Source organism: Vulpes vulpes, chromosome 6 (assembly GCF_048418805.1).
Source record: "Vulpes vulpes isolate BD-2025 chromosome 6, VulVul3, whole genome shotgun sequence".
NCBI lineage: Eukaryota > Metazoa > Chordata > Mammalia > Carnivora > Canidae > Vulpes > Vulpes vulpes.
The window spans coordinates 57,176,628-57,197,269 of NC_132785.1; the positions used below are offsets into that span (position 1 = coordinate 57,176,628).

At 42.6% G+C, this 20,642-nt stretch overlaps 1 protein-coding gene across 17 annotated transcripts in view; it reads left to right on the forward strand.

The window, feature by feature from the left end:
• MYO16 (myosin XVI) overlaps positions 1-20,642 on the forward strand; it is a 591,124-nt gene that overhangs the window by 149,286 nt on the left and 421,196 nt on the right. For 4 of the 17 annotated variants that reach the window (XM_072760997.1, XM_072760998.1, XM_072760999.1 and 1 more), the window contains one exon: positions 1,910-1,982. The exons of 10 other annotated variants lie outside the window; for them this stretch is intronic. In XM_072760997.1, coding sequence (XP_072617098.1) covers positions 1,910-1,982 — 73 coding nt within the window. Of the gene's footprint in view, positions 1-1,909; positions 1,983-2,761; positions 2,814-20,642 lie in introns of those variants that run through there. 3 more of the 17 variants (XM_072761001.1, XM_072761000.1, XM_072761003.1) reach the window with 2 other exon arrangements.

The window sequence follows — 20,642 nt, forward strand, 5'->3', positions numbered from 1 at the left end:
CAAAATTTCTCCTTCTATACTCTACTTCTGAAAGGGTCCTTCCCATTGACTTGGCATTTGGGGGTACTTGGCCAAGCCTTTTCCTTGCCTTTACTGAACTGGCATAGAGGTTAAAATGGTGAAGTAGGTGGTTACAACATAAATACATTTATTTTTAAAATTTATTGTTTTATGTTCTAGTATCTAGAGTATAGATGTAAAAAAGGAGCCAATTATGATATGTTCCTGCTCCAATCTTATCTTTATGAAGATGACGTGTGTGCCATGGCACTGTTTCCTAGGGGTGGCTATGGATTTCTACTGAGTGTAGCTTCATCCTGTCTCCCTAGCCTCCCCGTAACCAGGTGCATAAGTAAGCAGTTTGAAGACTTGACAGCCAATAAACAGATTTAATTTGACCCCTAGAGAAATTGAACCAAGACTCTGACACCTTTAGAATGGTGGTCAGAACCACCAAGCAATTACCACCCAGTCCTGGTTCCCTACACACATTTATTATGAATGTAATGGAGTGTGACGTGTGTTAACTACTCTACAAGGATACATATTTCTAGGTCTCAAAATTAGGCATACATACTTGACATAGAATGTAGATAGACCCTTTCCAAAAGAGTTGGATTCAACCAATATGAATGTCTTATGTATTGTATACTTGGGGTTGGAAAGGAAATATAAAGCATCATCCTGTCGTTAAGAAAGAAATTAGAGAAAAGAACATTCCCAGTGAAAAAAACAAGCATATATATATATTACTGTCTCCATGTTCCATGTTCTAGAATGGTACCAGACCTGGGCAGAGTGAGGGAAATGACCGCTTTATTAGAACCATTCCTATCTTGTTGGGTTTTCAACGACATGGGAATAGAAACTGAGTGAATCTGTTCTTGTTTGGCAGAGGGCGGTGAAGATTTGGGAAGCAGTAGCTCAGGTGAAATGCTATCTGGGGCAGACACAGATGAAAAGATTTTTCTAGATTTTTTAGAGAAAAATATGAGCTTTTGGGTGCCAGGCACAAGTTCATATCAGAAATCTGGAAGGCACAGCGACTGGGTAGCTCAGTCTGTTAAGCGTCTGCCTTTGGCTCAGGTCATGATCACGGAGTCCTGGGATTGAGCCCCACATAGGGTTCCCTGCTCCGTGGGGAGTCTGCTTCTCCCTCTCCCTGCCTCCCCACTTGTGCTGTCTCTCACTATCTCTTTCTCTTTCTCAAATGTATAAATAAAATCTTAAAAAAAAAGAAATCTGGAAGGTTAAGTGAATATTGCTTATAGACATGCTGAATCCAGCAGCCCAGGGGATTTTTGAATTTCACAGAGAATTTTACAGAGCTATCTTCACTGGACTATGGTGCTTTCAATTAGCAAGTAACAGTTGCTAGGTAATTAAAGGTGCCCATTTCAAAACCAGTTATAGAATCATAAAGAATTGGAAATTAAGTGCATTTAGGTTTTGAGGGATTCTGTATGAATTTAATGAGTAACTTACTATTTCACCAACACCAAATTCATATTTCTGACAAGTTGTAATTATTTTAACTGCCTGCTATGTAGTCACGACTTTACCAGGTACTGTGAAAATAATAATAATTAAAAAAAGACAGAAAAAAGTATACTTTGTAAGGCATTAATAATCTCAAAGAAACACTGTTCTTTAACAAAAGCAAACAGAGTAGAAATTGATCCATTTAAAAGGAATCACACACACAAAAATAAAATAAAAAAAATAAAAGGAATCACAGTGGGCATTGACTGGGGTGAGGTCGGGATGAGATGAATCTGAAACTGTGCTCTGTGGGAAATTTTCCCTGCGGTAGGAGGGGAGAGAGGGACTTTTTGGCTGTGAAAAACACTTTGAATGCAGGGAGAGAGGCAGAGACAAGCAGGTTTCTTTTTTTTTTTTTTTTTTTTAGCAGGTTTCTGATGGGACAGCAGTGTTGCTGGGAGTCAGCAGCAATGGTCCTAATCCTGCAGTTGGGAGGACAGGTCAGTTCTTTCCCTGATACATTCTGAGCTGTGCCAGCCTGGCCAGGATGCCTTCTGTGCCTTACCTTCCTCTCCTGCAGATAAGACTGGGAGGCAGAGAGAACCTCTCTCAGAAGTGGCTGCGAGGATTAGGTCGGTAACACATGCAGAGAACTTCAGATGACATCTGTCATGTCTTACCACAAGCACCGTCAGTAGTCAGAAGGGAATCAGGAGATGGTGTTGGAACAGCCAAGAGTGGCTAGTAATGACCCTGACTGGTGTGGGGTCCACAGATAATGGCAGTGGGTGAGAATGTGTAGGAATGAAAGTGAAGTGTTAAGAATGTTGTGGGCAATTATATTATGAACTATGATGAAATAGAAAAAAAGACAAGATAGACAGGTAAGCTCAAAGCATGGACATGAACATGAGATCCTGAGAAATAGCAATTGGATCATACCTTTGGAAATGGATTAAAAGGAGAAAATTTACATTATTAAGCAGAGTGAACATTTTTTCACTCATTCTTCTCTGCTAAGGCAAAGCATGTTTTATATATATTAAATGTGTATAATGTGTGTGTTCATATATACACACACATATATATATATATATATGTATGTATATGTATATAGTTTGGTATACTTACCATAACATGTGACCATCAGCTCCCTAAACACTTCATATTCACTGTTTCAATTGACCCCCAAAATACCCCTGTGAGGTACTGTGCAGAGTAAAATAGTGTCCTCTTTAATTCCTAGCCACCTGGTACCTGCAAATGTGACCTCATCTGAAAATAGTCTTTACAGATGCACTCAAGTGAAGATGGTGTCCTTCCTGATGAGGGTGGGTCTTTTTTTTTTTTTTTTTTTAAGATTTTGTTTATTTATTCATGAGAGACACACACAGAGAGAGGCAGAGACATAGGCAGATGGAGAAGCCGGCTCTCCTCAGGGAGCCTGATGTGGGACTTGATCCCAGGACTCAGGGATCATGCTGAAGGCAGATGCTGAACCAAGGAGCCACCCAGGTGTCCTAAGGGTGGGTCTTAACCAAAGACTGGAGTCCCTAGAGAAGGAGGGAGTTTGGACACAGAGCACACACAGGGAAGGTGGCCACGAGAACATGAAGACAGATCAGACTCCAGAGATTGCTTTCAGCCTTGAGAAGCTGGGAGATGAGACAAGTGTGGAGGGCTTTCCTCTCAGGGTCTCAGAGGAAGGTGGGCTATCCTGAGCCCTGGACTTCAGACTTCAGCGTCCAGGGCTGCAAGAGAGTAAAACCCTGTTTTCTGGGACGTTGTATGGTGGTGTTTGGGAACTAATACAGGTACATACAAATACTGCCCAATTTTATGGATTAGATACTAGGGTTTAAGGACGTTGAACAAAGTGCTCGGGAGGAGAGCTGCTCATCAGGGACAAAGTGAGTTCCGGACCCAGCTCCATGGGAGCCAAGATCCATGCTGCCCACCACTGCCTTCTGCTGCCTCTGGTGTCACACTGTACCAGCCCCCAGGGGGACTCTGGGCTCATCCTGCGTCCCGGTGATAAGCCCTTCCACACTCGAGGTCCTGTGTCTCTGACCTGTTGGACCAGGTGCTCTAACCTGACTATCAGCGGCGTGGGGAGGAGGCCATTCCTGGAGCAGCGTGAGAATCTAGGCGCTCAGGCTCAGAACCTGCAGTGAGCCACAGAAAGTTCAGGGTGACCAGATAGCCTTTCCCTGCATCCATCTGACCCCCATTCTTGTGGGTGGGACTCCTGACACCCTGTGGGTGTCCTTTGGGACACACATTGCCACTCAGCAATGGTTTCTGAGGCCATTGGCACTCTGCTCATGCTGCCAGGCTGCCCAGGGCGCACCATTGAGACCCCTGGCACCTTGTGCTGCCCGTCCCCAGGCCCCCAGAACACAGCTCCCCTCCTGCCACTCCCCCCACAACTCCCTTGACCTCTTCTGCAGCCCTAGGGTCCTCTATCCAGGCCTCAGGAGAAGGAGAGGACTGGATCATGTTGTGAGAAGACATCGGGTAAGCAACTCGCCCCACATCTGGAGTTTGGAACCTCTCTTTCAGAATTTTTTAAGTGTTTTGAGAAGAATCAATTTCTTCTTTATCTATGCGGAGACTGTGTTCCTTCTCCAGTGACTGGGAGGAAAGTTGACTCCTTATTAATTCTGCCTTCCTGCTCCCTTTCCACCTCAGGCCATCTGCTTTCCATTGATCCCAGGAGGTGCTCAGAGGAGACAAAGAATTGATAGAAATGCATCTGGACTCTGCCTGGTTCGTGCTCTGCAGTTCTAAGGATGGGAAACACTCTTACTGCTGCGTCCTTGGAGTCTTTGTTTAAGCTTTGTCCTCTGCCTAGACTGTTCTCCACCCTTTCTCTTTCAAATGAACCTCTCTTCTCCCCTGTAGAACTTCCTCTGACATCCTGAGGCAACACCAATCTCTTCCTCCTCTGTGCTGCCAGGCCTGATTCCTTGAGGTTATAGTCACTTGTTTACATGTTGGTATCTCCCACTGGAACAGGTATCTTGCAAGAAAAGGATCATTCCTTGTTCACCATCCATTCCATTTTTGGTAGACATTCATTGAACCCCTGCCATCTGCCTTGCACCGTTCTAGGCGCCGGAAAGATACAGCAAGGAAAAAGGAGGTTCTGGGCAGAAGAGATGGAGCAAAGGCATGATAAGAAAGCATGTTTTCTTTTCCCGTCTTAATAAACATCATGATATTTCTATCCCTGATCCTAGCACAGACACTGTGTGTTAGTCAAGGTTCTTGAGAGAAATAGGACCAATAGGACATACACACATGCACACACACGCACACACACACACACACACAGAGGGTTGGGGATATTTATTTTAAAGAATTGGCCCTCTTGCATGTGGTGGCTGGCGAGTCTGAAATCTGTAGGCTGAAAATGCAAATAGGAGTCATGGTTGCAGTCTCATGTCTGAAATCTGCAGGCTGGAGACTCATGCAGGGCTTCTGTGCTGCAGTCTTGAGTCAGAATTCCTTTTTCTCTTGGAAGCCTTGGACTTTGTTCTTAAGGTCTTCAAGTGATGGGGTGAGGCCCACCCATGTTGTGGAGAGCAATCTGCTTTCATCAGACTCAACGGAAGAATTAGTCATATCTTTAAAATACGTTCATAGAAACATACAGACTGGTGTTTGACCAAATAGCTGGGCACTGTAGCTTAGCTACATTAAGACATAAAATTAAGCAGTGCAGAGTTTCATGGGGCTAATAAAAGGTAGATCGATTATTTATGAAGGTCCAGGCACTGTTCTCAATGCTTCAGATGTCTTAGCTCCTTGACTCCTCATTTTGGCCCTGTGATCTCAGAATAGGCCTAAACCAGGCTTCGACTCATAAAGCAACTCATCACAGCCTGACAGCTAGTTATGGGAGACTCGGAGACTCAGACTGAAGCCCAGGTGGTGTCCTCCAAAGCTTCCTGGCAAATAAAAGCATATCTGGATTTAAGTAAGGAGTCTTTATTTGAAAAGGCTGTTGTGATAGGGGGAACACAGACCTTAGGATCTGCAGACATCTCAGAGTCAAGTAGAAAGAAGCTTTGCTTTTCTCGGGAGGATTGGCAGAGCCAACAGGAGCTTTGGAGAGATGGGCTGGGAGGTGGGGGAGCCCACAGCATGATTGGGTGAGTTACCAGGGCATTTTTTTCTCTGCGGATGGCTTATTTTTGGAGTGAGCTCTTAAAAGGAAGATCTTCATCCCTTTAGCTTGTGCTTCAACCTGAAGCTGGCCAAGTCCTGGGGCCTGTGGGCCAGAGCTTGGTCAAGCCAAGTCAGCACCAGCAGCTACCTGCCGGGCCGCTGTGAGTTCTCAGTCACAATGGTGCTCCTAAAATCTAAACTATCTGGGACGTCGGTACAGTGTTGGGAATTAATTAGCAGAAGAGCAAAATATTCTTCGTGATGATATTGTATGATAGTATATGTGAAAAGTCAGGACATTTTTCATATTGCTGAAACTAGTATTTATTTACTTCAGCCTCTTCCTCTTCAGTGAATGCCATTCTACTTCTCTTAGTGTTTACAAATAGCTTCTGATAGTGAGTGGCAATGTCAGCAGACCAATGTTGAACGCATTCATTCATTCATTCATTCAGAATTAAGGGCTCATGTTTTCACATGTGCCCAACAGTGGGCTAGGTATTGAGAATACCAAGAGAAATAAAGCTTGCTCTCTGGAATTTGGCAGAAGGAGAGACAGCTACAACAAACAAAAGCCAGCAGTATTTAACTTCTGTAGAAGAAGGTAGATGGGCAGTGGGGACAGTGAGTAAGAGCAGACTGGGAGGTGATGGTGACTACAAATGGTGTCTCTCAGCTCTTCTGAGTTAGGAAACTAAGCCAAAGCTAACACTGGTTAAAGGCCCAAGGTCCCTGAAGGATGTAATGTTCCAGAACTGCAGGTTCTGGGATGTGATTGGGATTGGGGGAGGTTGGCATCAGTCTCTGGAGACCTTGTGTGCTATGCCAGGAGCGTGGGGGTTGGAACATAGGAGAGAAGGGTGTTGGTTTTGCCCAAATGTTTTCACTTGCAGGTGAGCATTCTAGACGGTTATGAATCTTTGCTTTCTCAACGTGGATGTTCCCACCCCTGACCTACCCAGGAGAGAGAATTAAGGCTTTTCTGGTTTTCTAAAGGAGTGATAACATGACAGCAAGAACTCAAAGGCAGAAACTCGTTCCTTTCTTGCTCTCCGTTGTCTTACATGAATGTAAGAAAAAGTGTGGGAGGGAACGATTGGGTTTAACAAGTACTTTAAAAACTTGTAACCTACTAGTTTCCATATTTTAGGGAGGAGGAGGGCAGATGGTGGATTCTGGCACGTACAATAACATATTGTCTCATGGTTTTGTAGTCACACTCTGCTGTGTCGATTTCTTGCTCCAGATGATGTTACTTCTTAGACCTGCTCTCTTCAAATATAAATGTCGAACGAGAATTCATGGCAGAACATGAAATCTATATGTTCTAACTCTCTCCACTCAGGTTTAACTAAGTTGAAACGGAAAAAAACCCAAGCATTTTAGTTCATTGAAATAATACTACAACGAAGGTCTCTGATCAAATTTTAGACAGTGTTGCTGCGGGTATAAACCAAGAATTTTCTGATTCATTGTGCTCAGAACAGCCTCTGAGGAAAAAAAAAAGGACTCGTAATTTTCATAGGAAAGAGGCACAATCTGTCTGAGACCCAGACTGCTGCTTGGTCCACCAGTGCAGCCACACGACGATCTGCAGATTGTGTTTGCCTTTGACAATATGACTGCAGTACACTCCAACGGAAAGTGTTCTACAGGTAGAGTGTAGCTTTGCCACTTATAAAATCAAACAAGTCATTTGGTACGTGCAAGAATGGACAGAGCAGGAGATATATTATCAGAGTTTTTCTGAGGTTTTTCAATACACACACACACACACACACACACAATTTCTAGGAAATGGAAATTTATAAGGGCTGTTTTGTAAAGGAGCCTACTGGTACCAAGGTCAGACTCGCCCACTGGACCCCCTCCCCTCTGGCCTCCCCATAGACCACCACCCTTCCAGTTGCCCCATCATCATGCACCACGCAGGGTCATTCCGAGGAAGAAAAAAACCTAACGTTGTCCAAAGTGGAAAGGAAAAAAAGCTAAACCAAATGAAATCACTGCCCCTTCATTTTACTGATCCTTTATGACAAGAAACCCTCAGAAGAGCTTGTACCCATGGTCCCCCATCTGTTGTCTCCTGCTTGGTGGCTTCTGGACCTGTCCTCTCTCCTTGGTCCCCTGTCTACCCCGTCTTCTAGCCAAGGTACTTCTCAGCCTTCCAACTTTGAACACCATAGTATATCAAAATTTTAGAGCTCTTCCCTATCTACCCTCCATCCTTTAGGAAATCACATTCCATGCCATGTGGATGCCATGGATCCCAGTTTTTACTCCCAGCCAAGACCTTTCCCTGGATGTCAGGCTCCCCTGCAGCATCACATGCAGACCTGCCCACTGTGTACTCTGGGCTTTCTCTGAGGAGCCCTGGCTCTTCCTCCATCTTTCCCACTCAGTGAACTCCTCCCTGCTACTAGTTGTTCATGCCAAATATCTTGGAGGCTTTCTTGACTCCCCAGTCTCTCTCCCACTGCTCTGATCTAGGAGCCCATTCTGTTCACTCTGTCTCTAAAGGGCATTCATAATCTGACCACCTCCAACCACTTTTGTGACCACTGCCTTGTACGCCATCTTGCTTGTACCATGTCTTGCTTGGATTATTTCAGCAGCCTCTTATAGTACCACCCTGCGTCACTTCTCATGCCCCTCTCTGCTTACACATTTTCAGTGGCTTCTAGGCTCACCAAGAGTGGCATCTGAGTCCTTGCCAGGGGTAAGAAGATTCCACAATGTCTGTCCTCTGTCCTGCCCATTCAAGCCAATTTACTGATCTCATGTTCTCCTTTTTTCCCTCACACACACTCTTCTTCAGCTACTCTGGCCTTATTACCTCTCCTCAAATATGCCACAGCTTCTCCTGCCTCAGGGCCTTTGCACTTTTGGATCGAGATGCCACAGGGATATTCATTCACCAACTTGAGCTCTCTGCTGGAATGTCACCTGATCAGAGAGGCTTTCTCTGACTCTTAGGTGAGCCAGCTTCTCCTCAGCCCTATCCCCTCTCTATGCACCTTGCTTTCTTATTTTCATTGCACTCTCACCATGCAGCTGGTTCCTTGCTCCTGTGGGCATATGCCGCAAGATCTCCCAGGAGAATGCAGGTCTACAAGACCAAGAACTTTCTTTGTTTCATTCACTGCTCTTCCCTCAGCTTCTACAACAATGGCTTGCAGGACCTAGGTAATGTAACGTAGGTAATGTTTGCTTACTGAATACGTGAGTGAGTGGAAGCAAGTGAGTGGATGTCTTCCTAAACACCTTTGGAATGTACCGCTCTTGTCAGTCCTCACTTGCCATAGCCTGCTTGTGGCCACCTTCACCTGCAGTCTGGGTTAGCTCCCATGTCCCTGAAGTGATCACCTACCTTTTGTTTTGTCCTCCCCCAGCTCATTCTCTACATGCTAAACATTACAATCTATCCAAAGCACAAATAGAAACTTTTTCTCCTTTACTCAGAACTCCTACTCATAATGATACTAGTTTCCAAACTCCTTTTCCAGTTACTCACCATGTTGATCAGTCCAGAGTGATTCTTTGACACCCCCCACACAGCCTGTCTCCCCCTCCTGTGCCCCCAGCATCTTGTACCATCTTGTCCCTAGAACCTCATCCACATAGTCCTGCACCCCCAGCCCTTTTTGCCTGGATGGTCCCCTTCACTGTTACATCTCCATCTAGCTCAATGCTGCCTGGGACACCTGTACAGAGAATCCAGTCCTGTATCCCCAGGTTGGCTCCCAGAGTGCCATGAGATGTCCCTGTTACCATATGTGTCACCATATGGATAATGGCATGGCCTGTTTGCTTCTCTGCATCTGGAACTAACAGAGGGCTCCATGGGAGCAGGGCTTGCTCTCATTTCTTGCCACTGGATCCTAGCACCTAACACAGTGTAGGTGCTCAGACATTGCCTATTATGTTTTGCATGTTTATCTTGCAGATTAACATAAAATAACTCCACGCAGCTATAAGTTGTTTCCACAATGCAAAGAGGTCGACAGCTCTTCACTTAATTATTACCTTGCCCTATGTCTAGTATTTATCCAAGTATCCAAGTATCCATGGTTAATGTATGGTGTCTGGGTTAATCTCTCCAATGCTCTGGAATGCAGGCTTTGCATAAACTTGCTCTTTTTTTTCTTTTTTTAAGATTTTGTTTATTTATTCACGAGAGACACAGAGAGAGGCAGAGACATAGGCAGAGGGAGAAGCAGGCTCCATGCAGGGAGCCCGATGCAGGACTTGATCCTGGGACTCCAGGATCACGCTGTGGGCCGAAGGCAGGCGCCAAACCACTGAGCCACCCAGGGATCCCAACTTGCTCTTTTTTTGCTGGTTTCTTCATGCAAGTAGAGAGAGCATAATTACTACTGTGAGTACAGTCAAAAAAATTTTTTTTATGCCTAGAAGTGCTTCTTAATCCAACTCTTAGGTTTCTAGTTATTACATACATATTTGGAATTGGACTTACTATGAGGACATGGGAGGGGAAGGCATAGTTTTGGGAAACCCTAAATCCTTTCATTATGTACACCTCCCACCATTGTGGACTGGATTTCACACTGTGCAGCGGGTTTGCCCAGCACATGGTAACCTGATTGATTGCTTGGGAGAAATTCATGTCTTCATTAAGGTCCTAGATTATGTATGAATGATGGTATTGTTGTTTATATTATACATTTGTCAGTGATTTTTTTTAATTTCATTTGTTTTGAACTTCTGTTTTTTTTTTAATTAAAGATTTTATTTATTTATTAATGAGAGACATACAGAGAGAGGCAGAGACACAGGCAGAGGGAGAAGTAGGCTCGATGCAGGGAGCCCGATGTGGGTCTCCATCCCAGGACTTGGGGGTCATGCCCTAAGCCAAAGGCAGGCGCTAAACCACTGAGCCACCCAGGGATCCCTTGTCAGTGATTTCTTATACATTCCATAATAACAGTGATTTTTTTAAAATCTCCATGGTCTTATAGGAAGACTATTTGTCAATGTGAGTTTTGAGTCAGAAATGTTCAGTGTCCTTTTCATGTCCTTGGTCTCATCCATAGGGTCATTTCCAAATTTGACTTTCCAAAGTCCAAGCACTACCCTGATTTTTCCTCTTGTACTTTTAGTCAGAAATCACACAGGCATCTGGAACTATGCCTGAAGCTGCTCTGTTTTTCTATACCCCTACTCACCTTTCTTCACAGGAATGTCCTTTCCCACTACATGCTCATTTGTCAATATATGGCGATTTCTTTTCCCTCAGAAACTCTAGTTTGAAACTTAAGAGTTACTTTTGGTATTTTCTGTCTAAACTGAACATGGGCCTTTATCTTCTATATCACAGATCCCACTGGTGAGTCTTGGGAACAGGTCTGACTTCCACCCTGAATTATGCTCATTTTTGTTGCTGGGAAGGCTGTTTGATCCTTCTACATGGCTTGCCTCTTGTCTGTTGCATCCTCTTCTTCTTTTTCTTCTTCTGCTTCTTCTTAAGATTTATTCATTTGAGAGAGAATGAGAGAAAGAGATGAGTGGGAGGGGCAGGGGGAGAGAGAAAAATTCAAGCAAACTCTGCGCTGAGTTCAGAGCCAGTTGTGAGACATCATCTCATGACCCTGAGATCACGATCTGAGACAAAACCAAGAGTCGTCTCCTCTTCTGATGTTGTCCCAGCCCTCAGGCATTCCCTCCAGAACTCCCCAAATGTAGTTTCCAGGGCATATTTGTGTTATGTTCTAGGGAGGTGAATAGGGAGCAGAAGCAACTGCAGCCCCTGGCTGATACACCTTACTGCCCAGAATGAGGAGCCACCCCCTTGGTCTGGTTTGCTTGCTCCTCCTCAGCTCTCTCCTCTTGTCAGGGATGAGCTTCCTGGTGTGGCTCGGCTGGCACATGGAATGCTGCTCCAGAGGGATAAGAGATACACACATGTTTTGTTTTCTCATAAGACAGTCTCTAAAGCCATCCAGCTGCTTCCTCTCTCTCTCTCTTAGGTTCTGAATGGAATAGTAGGAATGTGATTATGCATTTGTCTTCAGAGACTCTTTCTTCCTGTAACGTAGTTGCCATTCATAGCCCTCCATACTTTTATCCCAGTATTACTTCCTGTGTCTCTGTTCTGTGCACCAGAGACTTACCACCTTAAGGAGCAGCATCACCCTCACCTGGGAGCTTCTTATAAATGTAGAGAGTGGGCTCCATCTGGGACCTGCTGAGTTGGAAATCGGGAATGTAGCAGGGATCTGTGTTTCAACAAGCCCTCCAGATGATTTGGAAGCTTCAGTTCGATTTTAGAGGTTCTCAAATAACCGTGTTTTATCATACTTACTCTTGGGATCTACTGAAATTCTCTGTCCAGGGGACAGAGATGCTGAATGTTGCATAATGTATGGGACAATGACAGACAAAAATAGCTGTCCTGTCTTGAATGGTCCAGTCATCCTTACGGGCAACATGACAAATCTGGTCTCGCAGAGTTGTTGCCTTGCTTTGCATGTAGGGGCTAATTTCCTGCCCTTGTGTGTTTCCTTATTCTGTTTCTTCCACTGATTTCTATCTCAAAGTGTCTGTGTTCCCTTCATTTGTCAAGGCCTGACTAAATAATACCTCCTTCAGGAATCTTTCCTGACTTTCTTAGCTGAAAGAATAAAACTTCTCCGTGCACCCACAGGCATTTTATCCCTGGATCTAGAATTTGCTTATTGGTATCTGCCTTCTAATAGGTTCTTGATAGAAATGTCTTCTCCTCCCTACTCTGCACAGCTCAGGACAGGACTGTGGCTTCTCTTTGATGTCAGCAGAGCTGCTGGTTTATGAGAGGCTCATAGCAGGAACCACTTTTTCCTTCTGTCCTCCTGGCGCTATCGTGGTTCCGAGGGCCGGAAACATAGAGCACTACTGATAGACTTTGTAATGTGCAGAAATATGGAAAAAAAAACAAACAAACAAAGGAACTACTCGCCCGTTACAGTCCATGACCACACACTCACAGGAAGCTCTACACACAAGAATCTGTGTCTGATAAATGAGCTGCTTCCTGCAGAATTGGTGTATGATATAAGAAGCTGTAATTCCAGCTCACTCCAGCTGTGTGATTCTAGAAGCCATTTTTTAATACCCTGGGGCAACATAGAATTGACAGTTGCCTCCATTTCCTTCCCAATTGAAAATGATTCTGTAACAAAACAAGATTACTTTCTTGTTCTAATAAAATGAAGATCACAAACAGTTTCCTGTCCAATTTGAATTCTAGGAAGATAAGGCTTGAGATAAAACCTGACAACACAGAGCCTCAGTGTTCTTCGTCTGAATTCCCTTTCCATGGGACACATGTTAGGGAGTAGCATGCTCATGTCTGGAACTCCAGAGGAAGTCAGCTTGGACTGTGTTCTTGAGAAACAGGTGTATGAACTGGAAGGGCTGCTGGGCATGACTTGCAGGGTACCCTGCTCTTTGTCTGCCTGTGGGATTACCTCAGGTAGGAAAGGTGTTGTATTTGGCCATTTGGACTGCCATAAAATAGCACCCCAGCCTAGGTGGCTTGGACACCAGAAATTAATGTTCTCACTGTTCTCAGGGCCAGAAGGCTCCCATCAAGGTATGGCAAGGAACTCTCTTGCTGGTTTGTCGGGGTCTGACTTCTCATGGCTTCACATGGCTTTTCCTCAGTAGGAGCAGACAAAGTGAATTCTCTGGAGACTCTTCTTATAAGAACATCAGTCCTGTTGGATCAGGACACCCTTAGTATGGCCTCACTTAACCTTAATTACAGCCTTAGAGGCCTCATCTCCAAGTATAGGCACTGGGATGTTCAGGTTTCAACATGGACACGATTCAGTATGTAACAGGTGTGTCTTGGTTGATTTTTTGATTTCAAGAAGACTGTGTTAGTTTGAGCCATTGAAAAGCAGACACCAAGATGGGATTAGATGTGCAGGAGATTTGGGGGAGAATGCTAGCAAAGGGGAGCAAAGGGAAGAGACTTCAGAACTCAATGCAGGTGTGACCCTGGTTGTGTTAGTTTGCTAGGGTTGCCGTCACAAAGCACCACAGGCTTGGTGGCCTAAACAACACACATTTACTTTCTCACAGTTGTGGCAGCTAGGAGACCAGGATCAAGGTGTTAGCAGGTTGGGTTGGGTTTCTTCTGATGCCTCTCTCCTTGGCCTGCAGATGGCCACCTCACTGTGTCTTCACATGGTCATCCCTTGGTCCAATGTGTGCCTGTGACCTAATCTCCTCTTCTCTTAAAGACACCAGTAAGATTGGATCAGAGCCCCCCGTAAGGACCCCATTTAATCTTAATTAGATCTTTCAAGACCCTTTATTCAAATACAGTGATAATCTGTGGTGCTGGGGGGTCAGGACTTCAACATATGAACTTTGGGAGACACCATACAGCCCATAATATCAGTGAATAGAGAAGGAAGCAGAGGAGTGGGGAGGAGAAGTTTCAGTAGGCAGCACAGTTCTGAGAAGTTCTCTACTAGGCTGACAAGCAGTTCTCCAGAGTTGTCTCTTTCTCTGGAGATCCCACATCTCTCAGGAATGGACCTGTCATTAGTGCCCTTACTGTGCCATCATTTTTATTGGGTACAGCTTGTCAAAAGCAAGGCCATGGCAGGATTTGGGTACAGCATGTGGGGCCACCAGCCTGTCCTGCTTTTTGCTACAGGAGTTCTGAGTAGGCATTTTCATGGACACTGGATAGCCTTTTTGTCACATGGTCAAGAAAACAGAGATTTTACAGATAAGAGCCTGTAAAACTGGTATTGAGAATAGACATTCAGGTCGGACTATACAGATAGAAACTATAATCAATATATAATGCGAAGTGAAGTGAGATAGTATACACTGTCCCAAATATATGTCCCAACATGTAGACAGGGTCTGAATCAGAAGGTCTTAGATTCTGAATCTTATAATTTAGATTCAGAAAGAAAGGATGGCAGCCATCATCAAAACTAGTGGGAGGTCTAAATCAAACAGAGACCAAGGTGAAGATACTATGAGATCTCCACATCAGAATAATTCCCTTTTTTTTTCACTTATGTAAAATTCTAACTTCCTGAAATAATATAAAGTCAATCTAGAAGTTATTAAGAAAACAATGGACAATTTGCCTTGGATGATTTGGATATTCATATGTCTGGCAACAGTGGTGTTAAAAGGTACAGTCATAACTGGGGCCAGGAATTGCTTCCAAGACTGGAGTTGATCTGCTCAGAAGGAAATGGAGCCATATGTAGTGGGTGGTAGAATGGATGGGGCATCCAAGGCCACATGCTGTCCTGTCAAAGTGGCTCCTTCCCCCATCTGCCCATCCCACCCCAGTTTTCATGTTCTTCCTTATGGATCTCATGGCTGGCCACTGCTCTAGGTTGACCCTGTGACAGTCCAATACTCAGCCATTTTTGACCAAGAATAGTCACCAAGTTTATATGGTCCAATTTTGGTTGAGTTGTTTATTCTCAAATTTTATTGTATTTTTCTAATATTGTATTTAAATATAGTTGGCATACATTATTATATTAGTTTCATGCATACATCATGGTGATTCAGCATCTCTATATGTTATGCTATGCTCACCACCGTGTGACTTCCATTTGTTACCATACATCACTATTACAGTATCATTGACTATATTCCCTATGCTGTGCATTTTATTCCCTTCATTTATTAATTCCATAACTGGAAGCCCATATCTCCTACCCCACTTTACCCATTTTGTTAATCCCTCCATTGGGCTCTTCCCTCTGGCAACCATCAGTTTGTTCTCTGTATTTATAGGTTGATTCTGCTTTTTTGTCTGTTTTTTCTTTTTTTACTTTTTAAGGACTTTATTTATTTATTCATGAGAGACACACAGAGAGAGGCAGAGACGTAGGCAAAGGGAGAAGCAGGCTCCATATGGGGAGCCCGATGTGGGACTCGATCCCTGGGATCATGTCCTGAGCCAAAGGCAGACACACAAGCACTAAGCCACCTAGGTGTCCCTTTGTCTGTTTTTTTTTTTCATTTTTTTTTATTACACATATGAGCAAAATATATGGTCTTTATCTTTCTCAGTCCAACCTACTTCACTTAGCATAATACCCTCTAGGTCCATCCATGTTGTCGCAAATGGCAAGATCTCATCCTTTATTATGGCTGAGTAATCTTCCATTATATACATATCTATCACATCTTTATCTGTTCATCTGTTAATGGACATGAGTTGCTTCCACATCTTGGTTATTGTAGGTAACACTGCAATAAACACAGGGGTGCATATATCTTTTCAAATTAGTATTTTCATTTCTTTGAATATCCAGTAGTGGAATTACTGGATTATATGATATTTCTATCTTTAATTTTTTGAGGAACCTCCATCCTGCTGTCCACAGTGGCTGCACCAGTTTGCATCCCACCAACAGTGCATGAGGATTCCTTTTTCTTCACATCCTCTCCAACAGTTGTTGTTTCTTGTGTTGTTGATTTTAGCCATTCTGACAGATTTAAGGTGATAAGTCATTGTGATTTTGATTTGCATTTCCCTGATGGTTAGTGAGATTGAGCATCTTTGCATGTGTCTTTTGGCTATCTGTATGTCTTCTTTGGAGAAATGTCTTTTCAGATCCTCTGCCCATTTTATAATTGGATTGGTTAATTAATCAATCAATTAATTATTTTTGGTGGTGAGTTGTGTAAGTTCTTTATGTATTTTGGATATTAAACTTTTATTGTCTATATCATTTGCAAATATCTTCTCCCAATCTTGGAGTTGCCTTGTAATTTTGTTGATAGTTTCTTCACTGTGCAAAAGCTTTTTATTTTGGGGTAGTGCCAGTCGTTTATTTTTTACTTTTATTTCCTTTGTCCGAGGAGACATATCTAAGAGAATGTTTCTTTGGCCAGTGTCAAAGAAATTACTGTTTCTGTTTACTTCTAAGAGTTTTATGGTTTCAGGTCTCATCTTTAGAACTTTAATCCATTTGAGTTTATTTCTGTTGTGACATGAAAGTGGGCCAGTTTCATTCTTTTCCATGTGGCTGCCCAGTTTTCCCAACGTTGTTTGTTGAAGAAGAAATGATCTTTTCCCCCATTGTATATTCTTGCCCTTTTTGTCATAAATTGACCATGTAGGCATGGGCTTTTTTCTGGGTTTTCTGTTCTGTTCCATTGATCTGTGTCTCTGTTTTCATGCCAGTACCATACTGTTTTGATTGCTGCAACTTGGAACTATATCTTGAAACCTAAGACTGTGGTACCTCCAGCTTTGTTCTTTCTCAGTTCCTTTGGCCATTTAGGGTCTTCTGTGGTTCCATATGAATTTTAGGATTATTTTTCCTAGTTCTGTGAAAATTGCTGTTGGGGCTTGGATAGGAATTGCATTAAATTTGCAGATTGCTTTGGGTGGTATGGGCATTTTAGCAATTTAACAATATTTGTTCTTCTAGTCCATGAGCATGGAACGTCTTTCCATTCTTTTGTGTCATTTTCCATTTCTTCATAAATATTTTATATTTTTTCAGACTACAGGTCCTTTACTTCCTTGGTTAAGTTTATTCCTAGGTATTTTATTCTTTTTTTGGTGCAATTGTAAATGGAATTGTAAAAGGAGATATATCACTTTGGACTTTACCCCGTAATACAGATTCAATTTATAATGACCGATTCTACACTATGGCAGAACCCTAAGTAGTTAAGTAAGGAGTTACCTTGAGTGTAGATATATATACACAGCAAAGAGGAAGTAGAACATAAACCCACCTCCTCTGTGGATTAGTAGACTATCTGCAGTGTCCTATTCCTAGGAGTTTGGTAACAGTTATGGCAAAAGTAGTTATGGGCCTGGCTGCAGCGCCAGGTGTTTGGTGCCCTGAATAATTATAATCACACAGATTCTTCTGCGTGTTCCATGCTAACGTTTTCTTTACATTGAACCACACTAGATTGGCCCCTTCCCCCATAGCTGATCTCCCAAATGCAGAAACCAGCAGTCCTTAGGTTCAGAATTCCTGTAGCCTCTGGGATTTTGCTTTTCATCTATTTGAAAAACCAATTATGTGTGGGTGCACGTATTTCCTTAACTTGTAGCTTGGGGTGAGTTGAAAATACATTGAATGTGGAAAGAGAATCTAAAAAGAATGTTATGGATTCACATAGTGGGAGTAATCCACTGATAGAAAAATGAATAGGGGAAATGTAAATTTCAAAATATCAGTGACTTACTTTGGGAGATGTGGTTTGTTGTGGTGTTAGTGCTCTTTCTTCCCCAGTTAATTAAATCAAAGATTGCATTAATAGAAGTACAGCTTCTAAACCAAGAAAGGCAGAAGTCCGGAGGTAATATAAATTAATTTGGGGACCTTGGTACATTTAAATGTAGAGACTCTCATCAGGATCCTGAGAACAGTGAGAAGCCAAAAACCGTTTTATGGAGGAAGAGACAAAGGACCAAGGGTGTTTGGCTCAGAGAAGAGAAAACTCAAATGGGGAAGAACAGCTCTGAGCATGTTGTGTAGAACTTATTCCTGTAGATTGTTAATTTTTTTTCTTGGGACTTAAACTTGTTCTTGATGAGATCTAGTGGGTTAGAGAAAGCCAGGGCTTTGAAGTTGTGGGAAAACAGAAGGTAACTTTGTGTAAGGAAGCCATTTCATGTATTCAGAACAGTTGGCCTTGGGAAGTGGTGAAGAAGTTAGGCAGGTTAATAATGAAACTTTCAGTGCCCGGTTTACTCATCTAAAATAATAGTGTCCACTCCATAAATATATGAATATGAATTTGCAGTGTTGCCAGTATATGTTACGATTCCCACTATTATTATTTTCTTATTATTTTGTACAGACTTGGATTGCTTGATTTTTATAATTTCTCTCCATGTTATCATAGTTCTTGATACCAAAATAATTGCATGCTCAAAACACAACTGTAGGCTGCCATAGAATTGCTCTAGAATTCTTGAAAATCTCAGGATCAGATTTCTCATGAGATTTAACCTCTAGTATAAATTATTTTCAATGCAGAAGGAGAAATTGATGTAGGCAGAGAACAGCCTCCTAACAAATTCTTCTCCTGTTTCCCAAATGTTCTGCACGGATTGGCACTTGAAGGGCCTGGGGGCAGGGGATATAAAATTGTATAACTTTATTACAGCACTTCATGAAAATATATTTTAGCAAAGATGGTAAGATTTGGAATCAGCGGCATGTGAGTTGGTAGTTTGATTTTTAAAATTTTATGTTATACCACAATTTTTTCACAAAGTACTTTTAAAATATATTGTGGATAATTGTAAATTTAGGTATCTTAATGTATATAAATATACATATATACATATATAAGTGTCACAATCAGACACTTAAAAAAAGTCACAGTAGCTAATTCAATTGATAATTTCAAAGAGCTAAAAATTTTATCACGAGATAGTATTATAGTGGTCAAAATGACTTGTTTTACTTGAATGACCCATGAAGATCTCTCCATGAGCAGCAGACATTACAAGTATCCTTGTAATGATCATATTTGGTAGGAATTGACTACACTTTCATTGTCAAAACTTATCTAACTTAAATCCAGACAGATAACCTATTTTTTTGCCCATTTTGTTTATTAACTATTTCTTACAGTGAATGAATGTACAAGTATAGGGAGCCATTTGTTAAAATTTAAATTCAATTTGCCGGCATATAGTACATCATTATTTTCCGATGTAGTTTTCAATAATTTGTCAGTTTCATACAACACCCAGGGCTCATCCCATCATGTGCCCTCTTTAATGCCCATCACCCAGTTACCCGCCCCCCCACCTCCCCTTCTGGGACCCTCAGAGAGTTTTTCAGATGCAAAAGATAAAGCCATAATAGCAGCAAAGGAGCCAAAGCAGAACAGCTCATCCAATACCAAACTGGACTTTGAAACCACCGCAGCCAACATACTTCTAGTTACTTCATTTCTAGTGGAAAAGAACCAATTAACTGAGGAGCAGAGAGAATAGTATAATAAAGAAACACTCTTCAAATTGAGATTCTGTGTTTAACACCCTGCAGTGGGATCTGAGGATGGCCCCTGTGTTCTGGGAGAATGTAGTGAATTATGTACCCCCTTCCGTCGTTTACCTGCTCTGTATATGAACCAGCTCTCAGCTTACCACCCACTTCTCTCTGCACGAATTGTTTACAACACTCACTTTTCAGCCTAGTAAGTCCAGTGCATTCAATAAGATACACTCAAATCCTTTTATTTTTTATTTTTAAAAGATTTTATTTATTTATTCATGAGAGACGCAGAGAGAAGGTAGAGACATAGGCAGAGGGAGAAGCAGGCTCCCTGTGGGGATCCTGATGTGAGACTCCATGCCAGGACCCTGGGATCACGCCCTGAGCCAAAGGCAGATGCTCAACCACTGAGCCACCCAGGCATCCCCCACTCAAATCCTTTTAATGTAAAGGTAAACCTTGGCGCCACCTAAAGTGGAGACAAAGCAAAACAAAAGGAAAATACCCTTGGGGAGCCTCTGTGAGTACTTTGGGCTCCTGGGAAGACTTGGGAGATGGAGAGTGTCAGTTACCTCGCCCTCACTTCTTTTCTCTTCTTTCTGCTCTATTGCACAATGATTAAAATAAAAGCCCTGCTATTTCATTTTACAATGGAGTTATAAAAGAACATGAACACCAGAAAGTGAAGATTATGGGGGTCACCCTAGAGTCTGCCCACCGCCCATTCTGCTGTGCCTTTTTCATGATTAGGACCTGGTAATAAATCCTTATGTTCAGATTTCTCTCTCCATTTCTGGAATGTGCACGCACACACCCTTAGGCACACTGACCACTGTTGATCATTTGGATTCCATATCCTTAGGGAGATGAATTAATTCAGAATTATTTTTGTTGATCTCAACTTTCTATTTAACATAAAGTTTTAAAAATTTGTTGTGTAATAAATGGTCTTAACCATGAAATACTTGTCAAGGACTTTGCAGAAGTAAGTGAATGAGATAAGATTCAGAG